Source organism: Lepidochelys kempii, chromosome 23, assembly GCF_965140265.1.
Source record: "Lepidochelys kempii isolate rLepKem1 chromosome 23, rLepKem1.hap2, whole genome shotgun sequence".
In the NCBI taxonomy this organism is placed as follows: domain Eukaryota; kingdom Metazoa; phylum Chordata; order Testudines; family Cheloniidae; genus Lepidochelys; species Lepidochelys kempii.
Genome location: NC_133278.1, coordinates 9,070,567 through 9,085,909, shown reverse-complemented (window position 1 = coordinate 9,085,909; position 15,343 = coordinate 9,070,567). Strand labels below are relative to the sequence as shown.

General features: G+C 62.4%; 2 protein-coding genes across 5 annotated transcripts; both read right to left on the bottom strand.

Annotated features, from left to right (window-relative positions):
- Window positions 1–24: 24 nt before the first annotated feature.
- NAT14 (N-acetyltransferase 14 (putative)) lies at window positions 25–5,570 on the bottom strand. 3 transcript variants are annotated; one of them, XM_073321803.1, is made up of 3 exons: window positions 5,492–5,570; window positions 4,371–4,475; window positions 25–1,556 (listed from the first exon to the last, which is right to left on the bottom strand). In XM_073321803.1, the coding sequence occupies exons 2-3, from the start codon at window positions 4,452–4,454 to the stop codon at window positions 1,011–1,013; spliced, it is 630 nt and encodes a 209-aa protein (XP_073177904.1). In that variant the 5' UTR covers window positions 4,455–4,475; window positions 5,492–5,570; the 3' UTR covers window positions 25–1,010. The 3 variants fall into 3 exon arrangements, with proteins under 3 accessions (XP_073177904.1, XP_073177905.1, XP_073177903.1); XM_073321804.1 differs by having other exon boundaries at window positions 5,465–5,524; XM_073321802.1 differs by lacking the exon at window positions 5,492–5,570 and adding an exon at window positions 5,092–5,193.
- Window positions 5,571–6,979: 1,409 nt separating this feature from the next.
- ZNF628 (zinc finger protein 628) lies at window positions 6,980–14,214 on the bottom strand. Of its 2 annotated transcripts, none has more exons than XM_073321785.1 (2): window positions 13,703–14,214; window positions 6,980–10,998 (listed from the first exon to the last, which is right to left on the bottom strand). In XM_073321785.1, the coding sequence occupies exon 2, from the start codon at window positions 10,985–10,987 to the stop codon at window positions 7,985–7,987; it is 3,003 nt and encodes a 1,000-aa protein (XP_073177886.1). In that variant the 5' UTR covers window positions 10,988–10,998; window positions 13,703–14,214; the 3' UTR covers window positions 6,980–7,984. The 2 variants fall into 2 exon arrangements, with proteins under 2 accessions (XP_073177886.1, XP_073177887.1); XM_073321786.1 differs by lacking the exon at window positions 13,703–14,214 and adding an exon at window positions 13,368–13,531.
- Window positions 14,215–15,343: the final 1,129 nt, after the last annotated feature.

Sequence of the window (15,343 nt, the reverse complement as noted above, 5' to 3'; positions counted from 1 at the left end):
TAGGAGATAGATGGAGCTGCTGTATCTACAAAGGCAAGATTTATTCACACACATGCTCGAACATACATGTACCCAGTGACAGCTGGCAGCCTGCGTGACTGCAGCAAGGTCCCATGGCCCCGGGTGGGGCAGTGTGAACTCTGGGTGCTTGGACAGCAGCTGCCAGACTGTGGGGGCAACTGACAGCTCCAGAGTCCCCATTCTCCTGGCTGCAGCAATGCGATCCTCAGCCAGGCCAAACCATGGCCAAATGACTCCATCACACAGCCAAGCTGGTGCTGGGGAGAGCCCACTCTGGGGCAGAAGAGAGACACTCCTCCACAGCCCTGCTCTAATGTTGGGGTCCCACCCTCCCCTGAGGCAATGCCTGCACCTCCACCCCAAGGGCAGGACATCCCCAGTCTCCAAGCTCAAGTTCCCTTTTGCTCCGCTCCATGTCAGGGTCGCCCACCCTATATTTCTTTCCCCAGAGCAGTCACCATAGAGCCTGTGATCCCCACCCACCACAGTCACAATCGGGGCTGTGATCTCCTATCGTAGAATATCAGGGTTGGAAGGGACCTCAGGAGGTCATCTAGTCCAACCCCCTGCTCAAAGCAGGGCCAATCCCCAATTTTCCCCCCGATCCCTAAAAGGCCCCCTCAAGGATTGAACTCAAAACCCTGGGTTTAGCAGGCCAATGCGCAAACCACTGAGCTAACCCTCCTCCCTCCCAGTCACAATCAGGTCCGGCGGGTCTTGTCCTGCTGAAGCTCCAGCAAGGGACTCATCCAGAACAGGTGGTTTCCAGTCCAGGACAAGGTGGCACTGTTGTCCTGGGAGTGAAGTCCGGCGTTGTCACACCCTAAATCCCACATCCCGGCCATCGCCGCCCTGTGTCCCTCGGTGGCATCCATGGAGCAGAGGGACTCCTGGGCATGAGGACAGATACGGCCCGCCAGCCCTTGGCCAGAATTGCTCTCTGCAAGCCGCTCCCCCGACCCAGCAGGGCAGGGGGCAGGGAGGGGCTGCTAGAGCTCCTTGCTGAACTCCTGCAGGATGGTGTAGCCCAGCCAGCGGCGCCCGCCGGTGGGGCGGTAGCCGCTGCTCTCAAAGAGGCCGATGGCAGCCTTGGTGACCACGGCAGCGTAGAGCACCATGCGTTCGTAGCCCTGCGCCCGGGCCTGGGCCTCCAGGAAGGCCAGCAGGCGGCGCCCCACGCCGGAGCGACGGTACCAGCGGCTGACGGCCAAGCGCCTCAGCTCGGCTGTGCGGGTCGCCCCCTGCGGGTGGGGCTGCAGCGCCACGCAGCCGCACACGTCGTCGCCGCCGTACACCGCCACCCAGAGCCCACGCTGCCCCGAGCGGTAGTACGCGCCCAGGCCACCAAGGTCCGGTGAGCGCCGCAGCAGCAGCTTGAGGGCCAGGATGGTGAGGAGCACGGGCCCCAGCAGCGCTGCTACAAAGGAGTTGAGCAGGAAGCGGAGGCCGCTGCTCACCACGGCCAGGAGCAGCAGCACCACGGGCCGTGTCAGGACATACAGGATCAGCCGGTTCTCCGTGTCCTTGAACCCATCCTGGGGGGAAAGGGCATGTCAGCAGGGCCTGGCACAAGGACAGCATAGGCAGGAGAAGCAGGGAGGTTGGGGGGAGGGAGAGAGTGCAACGTAGGGTCAGGCTGTGATGTCGGGTTCGCCCCGGGCAGCAGCTTTCCCTGAGGGATGTGACCCCAACTGAAAGGGCACCACAGCCACAGGGGATGGTATCGAGGGCAGTGCAGAGTGCGACACAGGGCCTCAATCCCATGCATTTCTCACAGGTACTGCACACAGAGCACAAAGGCCAGGGGTAGAGGGAAAGGAGCAGGGTTCTAGCTCTGTATCTTGCAGGCCAGCAGGGTTTAGTGCTCACAGCAGGAAATGGCAGGTCAAGAGCAGGTCTTGCACTGACCCTGTGTGACTTCAAGGGTCAGTTGCCTCAGCTCTCTGCGCCTCAGGTCTGGTCTACACTAGGGAGGGATCGATCTAAGTTACGTAACTTCAGCGATGTGAATGACATAGCTGAAGTCGACGAACTTAGATCGACTTACCGTGGTGTCTTCACCGCAGTGAGCCGACTGCTGCTGCTCCCCCGTCGACTCTGCCTGCGCCTCTCGCGGAGCTGGAGTACAGGAGTCGAGGGGAGAGCGCTCGGGGGTCGATTTATCGCGTCTAGACTAGACACAATAAATCGACCCCCGCTGGATCGATCGCTGCCCGCCAACCCTGCGGGTAGCGTAGACATACGCTTAGTTTCCTCCATGAATAATGGTATTCTCACTGACCTGCTGCAACAAGCTAGGTCGGGGTGGGCAAACTACGGCCCACGGGCCAGAACCGGCCCCTCAGGGCTGTCAATCCAGCCTGCGGGATTGCCAGCCCTGTGGCGCTTTGGGCCCTGTGCCACTCCGGGAAGCGGCCGGCACCACGTCCCTGCGGCCCCTAGGGGAATGATAGAATCATAGAATATCAGGGTTGGAAGGGACCTCAGGAGGTCATCTAGTCCAACCCCCTGCTCAAAGCAGGACCAATCCCCAATTAAATCATCCCAGCCAGGGCTTTGTCAAGCCTGACCTTAAAAACCTCTAAGGAAGGAGATTCTACCACCTCCCTAGGTAACGCATTCCAGTGTTTCACCACCCTCCTAGTGAAAAAGCTTTTCCTAATATCCAACCTAAACCTCCCCCACTGCAACTTGAGACCATTACTCCTTGTCCTGTCCTCTTCTACCACTGAGAATAGTCTAGAACCATCCTCTCTGGAACCACCTCTCAGGTAGTTGAAAGCAGCTATCAAATCCCCCCTCATTCTTCTCTTCTGCAGACTAAACAATCCCAGTTCCCTCAGCCTCTCCTCATAAGTCATGTGTTCCAGACCCCTAATCATTTTTGTTGCCCTTTGCTGGATTCTCTCCAATTTATCCACATCCTTCTTGTAGTGTGGGGCCCAAAACTGGACACAGTACTCCAGATGAGGCCTCACCAATGTCGAATAGAGGGGAACGATCATGTCCCTTGATCTGCTCGCTATGCCCCTACTTATACATCCCAAAATGCCATTGGCCTTCTTGGCAACAAGGGCATACTGCTGACTCATATCCAGCTTCTCATCCACTGTCACCCCTAGGTCCTTTTCCGCAGAACTGCTGCCTAGCCATTCGGTCCCTAGTCTGTAGCTGTGCATTGGGTTCTTCCATCCTAAGTGCAGAACCCTGCACTTATACTTATTGAACCTCATCAGATTTCTTTTGGCCCAATCCTCCAATTTGTCTAGGTCCTTCTGTATCCTATCCCTCCCCTCCAGCGTATCTACCACTCCTCCCAGTTTAGTATCGTCCGCAAATTTGCTGAGAGTGCAGTCCACACCATCCTCCAGATCATTTTTGAAGATATTGAACAAAACCGGCCCCAGGACCGACCCCTGGAGCACTCCACTTGACGCCGGCTGCCAACTAGACATGGAGCCATTGATCACTACCCGTTGAGCCCGACAATCTAGCCAACTTTCTACCCACCTTATAGTGCCAGGAATGGGGAACCGCAGCCAATGGGAGCTTCGAGGGAGGTACCCACAGGCAAGGGCAGCACGTGGAGCCCTCTGCCCCCGCTCCCCCAGGGGCCGCAGGGACGTGGTGCTGGCCACTTCCCGGAGCGGCGCAGGGGCCGGGGCAGCAGTCAGGGAGCCTACCCTGGCCCTGGTGCGTGCCGCTGCCACCCTGGAGCTGCTCCAGGTAAGAGGCACCGGGACAGAGCCTGCAGCCCGAACTCCTCCTGCACTCCACACCCCAAATCCCTGCCCTGAGCCCCCTGCCTGCACCCCAACCCCCTGCCATACCGTGCACCCCAAGCTCCTACCCCGAGCCCCCTGCCACACCCTGAACCCCTCCTGCACCCCAACCCCCTACCCTGAACCCCCTCCCGCACTCCACACCCCTCCCTGCACCACTGCCCTGAGCCCCCTCCTGCACTGTGCACCCCCTCCTGCACCCCAACCCCCTTCCCTGAGCCCCCTCGTACACCCTGCACCGCTCCTCTGCCCCAACCCCTTGCCCTGAGCCCCTTCCTTAACACCACACCCCCCTCCCACACTCAGCACTCCTTCCTGCACCCTAACCTCAACCCCAGCCCTACATTCATGGCCCTGCATGCAATTTCCCTACCCAGACGTGGCCCTCAGGCCAAAATGTTTGCCCACCCCGAGCTAGGGGCGGGGGGACATGCAGGATCATTAACTAGCTTTGAGATCCCCACAGGGCAGGTGCTAAAGGCAGGCAAAGCATTAGAGCTTGAACGGTCGGACAGACAGACAGCTCCAAGCCTGGACAGACTGGCACTGACTGGCCCCTCCCCAGACCTTTAGCAGCTCCAGGACCATCTGCTCCTCATCTTCCTGCATCTCACGGATGGCGAGCTGGCTAGGGTCCAGCATGGGCATCATGTCTGGCAGGAGTGAGAGCACCTGCAAGGCAGGAGACAAGGCTGAGTGCTGGGGCTTTCTCTTTCCCCTTGCAGACCTGGTGAGGCTCCGAATGGCTCACTCCCCCAGCACTGAGAGCAGGCCCTGCTGAGCCAGCTCTGCCACCAGGCCAGTGCCACCCATCACTGCCTTAGAGTCATTCAGCGACTGCAGCACAGAGAAGAGCTGGGCAGGTCCAGGAGGCTGAATCCACAGGGTGTTCCCAGGCAGGAGCAGAGAGAGCACCCCCTAGAGTGGAAAGGCCCCACGTCCCATTCTCCACCCCCTAAGCCAGCCATTCCCCACCCTGAGGCCGGGTGGGAGCTGGAGCCCCCTACAGGGGGAAGGCCCCACGTCCCATTCCCCACCCGGGGGCCCGGGGGCAGCTGGAGCCCCCTACAGGGGGAAGGCCCCATGTCCCATTCCCCGCCCTGGGGCTGGGTGGGAGCTGGAGCTCCCTAGAGGGGGAAGGCCCCACGTCCCATTCCCTGCCCCTCTGAGCCAGCCATTCCCCACCCTGGGGCCAGGTGGGAGCCAGCACCCCCTAGAAAGGAAAGGGCCCCATGGCCCAGGTGGCAGAGGGGTCAGAGAGACAAGGTGGGGCAGAAGCAGCTCTCACCACTGATGAGATCTTTGCTCTCCTGTTCCTGCCCCGCCAGAGCAGAGTAGCCCCCTCACAGGGAGAGCTCCCGCCCCCACTGCCCTAGAGATAATGGAGATATGTCCCTCCCCCCATGAAAGAGAAAGGGACTGCCCACCCCTGCCCCCACGGCCCCTCCCCCCATTAAAGGGAATGGGACTGCCCCCCTCCCCCATTAAAGAAATGGGACTGCCCGCCCCTGCAACCACCTCCTCCCCCCAAGAACAGAATGGTACAGTCCTCCTCCCCAGAAAATGCGACCCCTGCAGCACATGCGATGGAGCTCCCCGGCAGCCCGCAAGAATGGAACCTCCCACAACCCGTCATCCCCCCGCCGCTGTGAGCAATGGACCTGCTCCACGGTCTCAGAGCCTCTCACCCCAGCCCAGTGCGCAGGCACCGGCGGCCTCGCTCCTCCTGCCCAGTACGCATGCGCCGTAGCTCACGCCTCCGACTCTTCCCCCACCCGCCCTGGCACTACCTAGCAACCGTTGCTAAGGCAGCAAGTGCGGCCCAGCGGGCCGCATAGGGCCTGCCTCGCAGTGAGGGGGCGCGAGGAGGCCGAGGCCGGGTCCTGCAGGAGGACAGTGGGGTGTGTGCAAGGATGGGGGCTCCTCCTGGGGCACTCACCAAACGGGCACCAATCCCTGGGGGGGGGGGCATGGCCCCTACCCATGGCACTGCTATGAGGGCTCTTGCAATGGCCCCCCCAAAGCCAAGCTCCTGCCATGCTGGCCTACATGTTGGGACAAGACGCCAGGACTGCCCCTACCTCTTGCCTGATCTGCAGCCATGACCAGGCCAGCGGCCCTGCCCAGCCTGCTCCAGAGGCCTCCCCACAAACTGCCGCCAGCCAGCCAGAGGCCAGCCTGGGTCTCTGTGGATGGATGCGCCGTGGGGCAGGCTCAGCCAGACTGTGACCCAGGAGGGAAGGGAGCAAACTGAGCTGTATTCAGTGACCCAGCAGGTGGCCCGACCCCAATCCACTGACCAGTGAGTGAGGGGGTGGGCCGAGCCAGACCCCGTGATCGGGCTGGCAAGCCAAGCCGGACCTGGTGGCTATTGAGTGAGGGGGTGAGCCAAGCTGGACCCAGGGGGACCTGGTGACCAATGAGTTAGAGGGCGAGCCAGTCTGGATCCACTGACCCAGCGTGCAGGCGAAGCCAGATCTAGCAACCAATGAGCGAAGCAAGTCGAACCCAGTGTGTGAGCCAAGCCAGAGCCGGTGACCAAGTGAACAGACAAGCTGAGCCAGACCCAAGGACTGAGCTGAGCTGGACTCAGTGAGCCAGGCCAGACCTGGTGACCACTGAGCAAGGGGACAAGCCAAGATGGACCCAGTGACCTGACAGGCAGGCCCCACCCAACACATATTCAGGGGTCAAATGTACAGTGCAGGATATGGGGGGGCAAAGGGGCCCTTGCCGAGCCCCACCCCACTCTCTGCAGTACAGGCCCCCAAGCACCATCCTGGGGCATTGGGACCAGCACTGATTGCTGCTTTCCTGTGGCAAAGCCCTGCAGCCCCCAGCACAAGAATTATCTGATGAACACTCCTCAAGCTTGGCAGCTCCCCGGGTCCCTCTACCCCAGCTGCTCCAGCACAGGGACCCATCTCTGTGTCTGAGCACATACTGATCTGTTTCATGCATCCACAGCTGCCGGGCTGAGCCCGCAGGCACGCACCAGCCACAGCTAGGTTCGGCACAGGGGCTGCAGCTGTGGTGGCAGCAGGAGGGCACCATCTACCAGCTGGGCCCAGTTCTCATACTGCCCTGTGTGGTACCTGCCGGCTCAGCCCTAGAGAGATGGGAGTGGACGTGAGGCCATGTCCCCCCCATGCACTGAACAAACCAGATAGAGGCGCTTTTGAAGCAGTCATTTATTTGCCTTCTAGGCTGAAGGAACCAACAGGGCAGCGCCAGGTGCCATCATACACAGTGGGCTCTGGAAGAGACTGGGGGTGTTTTGCCTACAGAGGAGGCCATATGGGCATTGGGGGAATAGGCCAAGGCTTCAGGAAGCAGGTATTACCTGGTTGCCAGGACAGGGATACAGGAGGTGGCAGTTGCTCTCATGCCAGTCTTCTGTCTGCCAGAGTCATGGGGAACCCCCCACCTCTGCAGAGTGACAAGTGCCAGCTGCTCCCCTCACCTGGTGATTGCAGAACTCCCAACTTTTATTCATGCACCCTGAGTGCTAGCCCCCACCCACAGCAGTGAAAACGCCACAGCCAGGGAGGGACTTGCTCAGGGTCACCTAGCCCCCCACAGAACCCAGGAGTCCTAGCTCCCAAACCATTCCCCCTCCTGCCCTCCCCACATACACTTTAACCATTAGACACCACTCCCCTCCCAGAGCCAGGGACGGAACCCAGGAATCCTGGCTCCCACACCTCTTCTTTAAACTAATAGGCAGGAGTATCTGTCACCGTCTTTAAGCCTGACATGGAGGAGTGTCAGGAATGGCAATGGATGAGGGCCCTGCTCAGCTCGCCACGCTGACCCCGCCAAGGGGTGGGCTAAGGGCTCCTTTTGTGCCAGGTCCTGCCCCTCCTAGATCACAGTGCTGCTGGGCAATCCTGTCCCAGCACAGTTAATACCAGCATGGCTCTGACTGTGGCACAGACACCAGCCCTGCATCCCAGAAGGCTGTAGCCAAGATAGCGAGGGCGAAGGAGAGTTAAGCTGCCTGCATAAGTCCCACAGCTTTCTGCCCATGCTGGTCATCATGTGGGGGCATCCCGCTGTCTCCATGCTGCCTGGGCAGGACAATGGGGGTGGGGGACGCCGACAGGGAGCAAGAGCTCTGGCAGATCCTGCGATGCCAACCCAAGCTGCACACCCTCTGGCTGGCGTCTGTGGAAAGGTGCTCAGAAGGTGTGAACCAGCTGCACGCTGGGCACCGTTTGCACAATCTGGATGGAGGAAAGTTCCTGTGGGGGTGGCACTGGGCTTGGCAGCAACTGTACCATCTGGGTGCTGGTGGTGGAGGGCTGCCCACCAGCTGGCCCCCCTCGCCCCACGCCACTGCCAGAGCCCACATTCTCCAGGACTTGCAGGGTCTGCTCACCGGGCGCGCTGCGGATGATGAAGAGCTTCTGCCCTGAGGATGGTGCCAGGGCCCCCACCCCACTGTCTGGGGGCAGTTCCTGCAGGTTCTCCACCTCCTGCACACAGAGTCGGGTCTGCTCACCGTCAGCACCACGCAACACCAGCACACTCTGCACCCCCTCCTCTGTCTGCAGTGTCTCCAGATGCACACCTACCTCGCCACCCGACCCCAGCAGCTCCTCCCCTGGCCCGCTCTGCACCACCAGCAGGTCCTGGCTCTCCTGCAGGCCTGGCACCTCTGGCCCGGAACCCACAGTGTCCGGAAGGGCTGAGGAGCAGGGCAGGGGCTGCTCCTCACCCCCTGCTGGGGGAGGCTGCGGCAGAGTTTGCAGCTGCATGCTGCCCAGTTCCGGGGGCTGAGGCAGAGCCTGCATGCTGGATGCTTCAGCAGGGGGTGGTGGCAGGGCCTGCAGCTGGATGCTGGCCACCTCCTGAGGCTGAGCCTGGATCTGGACACCAGACACCTCTGCAGGGGCCTGATCAGCCATGTTCTGCAGAACGATGATGTTCTGCCCAGCCGGAAGCACTGGTGCCCGCTGTGTGCCTGGCATCGCCTGGATCTGCACACTGGGCAGCGCCGGCCCACCTCCCGGCACCAGGATAATGTTCTGAGGGTTGCCAGGTGCTGCCGGCTTCCTAGCCTTGCTCTGCTGGCGCGGGGCAGGATTGCTTGGGGCCACAGGGCTGCTGGGCACCAGTGTGAAATTGGGGGTGTTCTGGAGGATGGGCACTTTCTGCTGCGTGGGCACCAGCTGCGTGCTGGGAAGAAGCAGCAGCTTCTGGGGGCTCTGCTGGACACTGGGGATGAGCTGCAGTCCCTGAGCCGTCTGCACCAGCAGGAAGGTCTGCGAGTTGGGGGCACTGGGGGCGGTGCCCACCTCCAGGTTGAGGGTGGCCTGCAGGTTGGGCACAATGTGCACCTCCTGGGTGGCAGGCGGGGCAGAAAGGCCTGGGGCCGGGCCCTCCCCCTTGGTCTCAGCAGCGTGGGTGCGCAGGTGGCGCTGCAGGTAGGAGGCCATGACGAAGCCCTTGGCGCAGATGGAGCACTTGAAGGGGCGCTCGCTGGAGTGCGTGCGCTGGTGGAGCTGCAAGTTGGAGGAGTGGGTGAAGCTCTTGCCACACTCCTGGCAGCTGTAGGGGCGCTCGCCCGTGTGGGTGCGCTGGTGCTGCCGCAGGTTGGAGGTCTGGGTGAAGGCCTTGCCGCACACCAGGCAGGCGAAGGGGCGCTCGCCTGTGTGCAGCTGGCGGTGCCGCCGCAGGCACGAGGTGTTCTTGAAGGCCTTGCCGCAGTCGGCACAGCCGTAGGGGCGCTCGCCTGTGTGCAGGCGCAGGTGGTACTGGTAATGCGACGACCACTTGAAGGTGAGGCCGCACTCGGCACACTTGAAGGCGCGCAGGCCGGTGTGCACACGCTGGTGGATGGACAGCAGCGAGGAGCGCTTGAAGGCCTTGCCGCACTCGGAGCACTTATAGGGGCGCTCGCCGGTGTGGTCGCGCAGGTGGTAGCGCAGCCCCGACGAGCCTTTGAAGGCCTTGCCGCACTCGGTGCACTTGTAGGGGCGCTCAGCCACCTCGGGAGGCACGGGGGGTGGGACCGGCTCGGCTGTGGTCTGGGGACAGGTGACCTCGGCCTCAGCCTGGATGAGCTGCTGCTCGGCCGGGTGGCTGCGCTGGTGCCCCAGCAGACTGGAGAGCTGCACAAATGTCTTCTCGCAGATGGAGCACTTATAGGGGCGCTCGCCCACATGGCTGTGCTGGTGGCGTGCCAGGCCCGAGCCATTCTTGAAGGTCTTGCCACAGGTAGCGCAGGAGTAGAGTGGTGGGATGGGTGGCTCAGCGGGTGCAGCAGGGCTCAGGTGGCTCTGCTGGTGGCCCAGCAGCAGCTCCTCGCTGGGGAAGGTCAGCTCGCATTCCCCACACTTCCACAGCATCTCCACCGTTTCTACTGGCTCGGCTGGAGCCAGGAAGAGCTTGGCCGGTGTGCAGGCCAGCTCCGCTTCGCCGTAGGGTGCCAGCGGCTTGACCGCGTGTGTCTGCAGGTGTTTCTGCAGGTAGGCGTCCGAGATGAAGGCCTTGCCGCAGGCCTGGCACTTGTGGGCCCGGCCCCCGGCGTGGGTGCGCTGGTGCAACAGCAGATTGGAGGAGTGGGTGAAGGTCTTGGGGCACTCGGTGCACTGGTAGGGGCGCTCGCCTGTGTGGATGCGCTGGTGCTGCCGCAGGTTGGTGGACTGGGTGAAGGCCTTGCCGCAGGCGGCGCAGACGTAGGGGCGCTCGCCCGTGTGGATGTTGCGGTGGCGCCGCAGGCTGGAGGAGTTCTTGAAGGCCTTCTCACACAGCGTACATTTGTAGGGGCGCTCGCCTGTGTGCTGGCGCACGTGGTACTGGTAGTGAGACGACCACTTGAAGGCCATGCCGCACAGAGCACACTTGAAGGCGCGCAGGCCCGTGTGCACGCTCTGGTGGATCTGCAGCAGCGACGAGCGTTTGAAGGCCTTGCCGCAGTCAGCGCACTTGTAGGGGCGCTCGCCCGTGTGGCTGCGTTGGTGGTAGAGCAGTGCTGACGAACCCTTGAAGGCCTTGGGGCACTCGGAGCACTTGTAGGGGCGCTCACCCGTGTGCGTGCGCTGGTGGTGAATCAGCCGCGACGACCACTTGAACACCTTGCCACACTCCAGACACTCGTACTGGTGGTCGCTGGTGCCTGGCTGCGGCATTGGCGCTGGCTGCATCTCCGCCATCTCCAGCTGCTGAGCTCCCACCATCTCACCCAAGCCTACAGGGAAAGAGTGGGCAGGTCAGCAGAACACCAACAACCGGGCCAGAGCCCGCAGTCGCCCACTGCCAGCCAGAGCCCGCACCTACCCAGAGCCCACTGGCAGCCAGGGCCAAGCCAGAATCTGCAGCCACTCAGAGCCCAGTGTCACCCAGAGCCCAAGCCGCCCAGAGCCAGCCAACGATGGCAGGGTAACTCCAGATCAGTCGTGGGGGAACTGAGATCAGAATCCTGATCCCCCAGCAGTCATGGGGTGACTCCAGCTTTACTCTAGAATACAAAGGGGGGATTTGTCTTCGAATTATGAACTTCATGGTTCACATTAACCCCTTGGTTGCTGGGACTCTCTGTGGCATTCTTTCAAAGCAGGATTAGTAAAGGAATCAGTCCTTCACCTACTGCTCTGGCTCCCACCTGCTTACCATGCAACTGATTACAGCCTGCTGTTACCTGAGTGGATGCTGACCCCACTTTGGGAGTACCAGCTAAGATGTGTCCTGGTGCTGCGTTGGTGACAGCCTAGATCCCTGGGAGCACAGGCTTGAAATGCGGCTGCCTCTGGTCTGGGATGTGGTGGCTGTTAACAAATCCAGCAGTGATTTCTGAGATCCAAACAGGATTTTGGCTGGAAACTTGCTAGATGTCAAAAAGCCGAACCACATCCCCACTTGTCCCTGTCACTGGGCCTGGCACCTCCTGCCCTGACTCACGCTCCACTGTTCTGTCATGCTGTTAATAAGATTCAAAGACCAAAAAAGACCACTGTGATCATCTAGTCTGACCTCCTGCATAGCACAGGCCAGAGACCTGCCCCAAAATAAGACCTAGAGCAGAGCTTTTAGAGAAACATCAAGTCTGGACTTAAAAATTGTCAGCGATCGAGAATGCATCATAACCCTTAGTCAATTGTTCTAAGGGTTAATTAATTTCACCATTATAAATTTACACCTTATTTCCAGTCTGAATTTGTGCAGCTTCAACTTCCATTCATTAGCTCATGTTCTACCTTTCAATTGAGAGCCCATTATTAAATATTGGTTCCCATGTAGGTACTTATAGATGGTAATCAGGTTACCATTTAACCTTCTCTTGTTAAGCTAAATAGATTGAGCTCCTTGAGTCTGTCACTCTGAGGCAGCTTTTCTAGCCCTTTAATCATTCTCATGGCTCTTCTCTGACCCCTCTCCAATTCATCAACATCCTTCTTCAATTGAGGGCACCAGGACTGGGCAGAGGATCCCAGCCGTGGTTCCACCAGGGTCACATAAAGAGAGAAAATAACCTCTCTGCTTCCACCTACAATCCGCCAGCTACTCCAGCTCAGCGTCTCATGGGCCCCCTTGCTGCAGCAACACGCAGGGAGCTTGTGTGAAGAGCTATTTGCCCCCCACCTTCTCAGTGTTACACAGCCCACGCCCCCCACGTACAGCCCTCTCTAGTTATACAGCCTCCCTGGGTACAGCCTCCTCCCCCATGAGTATAGTCCCCCAGCCACACAGCCCCCCCATCTTACACAGTCCCCCTGGGTAAAGGCCCCCCCATGTCACACAGCCCCCCCCGTGTCACACAGCCCCCCTGGGTAAAGGCCCCCCCGTGTCACACAGCCCCCCCCCGTGTCACACAGCCCCCCTGGGTAAAGGCCCCCCTGTGTCACACAGCCCCCCCCGTGTCACACAGCCCCCCTGGGTAAAGGCCCCCCCGTGTCACACAGCCCCCCCCGTGTCACACAGCCCCCCTGGATAAAGGCCCCCCCCGTGTCACACAGCCCCCCCCCGTGTCACACAGCCCCCTGGGTAAAGGCCCCCCCATGTCACACAGCCCCCCCCGTGTCACACAGCCCCCTGGGTAAAGGCCCCCCCCGTGTCACACAGCCCCCCCGTGTCACACAGCCCCCCTGGGTAAAGGCCCCCCCCGTGTCACACAGCCCCCCTGGGTAAAGCCCCCCCCCGTGTCACACAGCCCCCCTGGGTAAAGGCCCCCCCCGTGTCACACAGCCCCCCCCGTGTCACACAGCCCCCCTGGGTAAAGGCCCCCCCCGTGTCACACAGCCCCCCCCGTGTCACACAGCCCCCCTGGGTAAAGGCCCCCCCCGTGTCACACAGCCCCCCCCGTGTCACACAGCCCCCCTGGGTAAAGCCCCCCCCCGTGTCACACAGCCCCCCTGGGTAAAGGCCCCCCCGTGTCACACAGCCCCCCGGGTACATTTCTCTGGCAAAAACAAGGAGGAGTCTGGTGGCAGCTCAGAGACTCAGGGATTTATTGGGGCGGAAGCTCTCGAGGGCAAACCCCCCTCCCCCCCCGGGGCACGGAGTGACAGTTCCGCCCAAATAAGCCCGCCAGGCCTCGCGGGGCTCGCGCTGCAGACTCACAGGGCCGCCCCCGGCGGCTCCTCGGCCAGGCGCCCTCCCCCCGCGGCCTGGAGGGCAGCACACACGGGGCGCGTTCCCCCCGGGGCCGACAGCACCGCCCCGCAGAGGAGCGGGGACTTCCCCTTTAACGGCAGCACCGCCTGCCCCTTTAACCGCCCCGGGGCCCCACCCAGCTTCGGGCCGGCCCCGCATCTTTGAGCCATTCGCCCCGCCCCGTGACACAGGCCAGCGGACACAAAATCGGCGTCGCGTGCCTGCCCCTTTAAGAGCGGCCCCGCCCCTTTAAACACAGAGCCCACCGCGCCGCCCCTCCCTCTAGGCCCCTGCAATCTCACCTGCGGAAGGGAGGGGCTGTTCTCCCGCCTCGCTGCCTCGTGCTCCGGGCCCCTTCCCAGCGGGGGGGAGAGGGCAGCCGCCCCGCGGGGGGAGCGAGGGGGCGGGGCCGCTCCTGGCTCCCAACGGCCGCCGGCGCGAGACACCCAACCTTTACCGCGCGCACACTAACCACCGGGCCGCGCGCGGGCCCTGCCCCCTCCGCCCGCGCCCATTGGCCGGCTGCCTCCGCGCGGGGCAGCCTGGTAGACGGAGTCCATTAGACGGCCCGAACGAGGCGGGCGGCCATGTTGGGTGAGGGCAGCTGGAGGCGGGGCTAAGCCGAGCCCGGGAGGGCGAGAAGCCCCGACTCGCGGTAGAGTGACTTCATCGCCCTATGGGGACGTCACCACGCGGTGAGGCAAGGCCTCCCCGCACCCACAGAGGGATGACGTCAGGGCGTAGGTCACCGGGGTGCTGCCAATGAGGGGCTGTGCGGGGGCCAGGCGGAGCATCATCAGACTCGCCCCCCCAATGACCCCTACATGGTGACCCCCGACCCCGCGGTGACCCCGCTGGCCTCGGCCCTGAGGCGCTTCAGCTCCTGCCCCCCCTCCCCCCTCCCCCCTCCGGCGCGGGCGGCTCCGCAGTGTGGCCCCTCGGGCGGCCTGGGCCCGTCCCCACGGGCGGGGCAGCTCGGGGCGGGGCGTCTGGGCCCGACGTTGGGCCGCGTCGCGGCTCCTTCCCGCGGCCTGTGCGTCCCCCCGCCCCACGGCTCCTGCCCCACGGGTGACGTAGCGCTGCGGCGCCAGGGCTCGGCCGTGGGGTACTGCCCCCGCAGGGTGGGGCCGCAGGGAACCGGTCCTGGCCCACAGGACCGGCTGCGCCGGCGGCGCCCGGGATTGACCTGGCCCCTCCCCTGCCCCAGGCCCTGCACCGCCCCCTTGCCGCTCCCGCTCCGCGTCCACACACGCCTCAGCTCCCCGAGCCTGCCCCCAGCTCCTCCCCGCCCGGGGGCTCCCCACTGTCCGCCTTGGGGCGCGCTGGCGCCGCGGATCCGAGTTCGCTTGGGCAGCCCAGCCCTTGGCTGCGGCGGTCCCGCCCGGCAGGGGGGGTTCTCCTGCGGGACCACAGCCCGCCAGCCTCCCCAGCGCTCCAGGGCCCAGATCTTGCACCCCCTGTCCCTCGCCGACAGAGCCCGCTGGGCGGGGAATAGGGCACACAGCACTGCAGGAGGCAATGGATTGCGCCATGCACACATACCAAGGCCCCCCGGCACACTGAGCCACGTACACACATAGACCCCCCCACACACACCCACCAAACCCTCCACCAGCAGCTGGGTGCACGCGTAGTTCTACACACCCAGCCCTATGCCAGCCCCCAGTCAGCTACACGCATACGCAGCTCTACACACATACACACAGCTACTCACATAATCACAGAGCTCAGCTATGCACATTCACACTCAGCTTTGCACAGGTAAACACAGCTGTGTCCACACACACACAGAGCTTTGTGCACACACACAGCTCTACACTCACACACTGCTGTCACATATACACTGGCAAGGGGTCCTGCAGTGGCTCAGGGCAGACTGTTTTTTGAAGCAGGGCACACGGCCCAAACTGGGTGTGAGTTCTAGACTTACATTTGACTAGCCA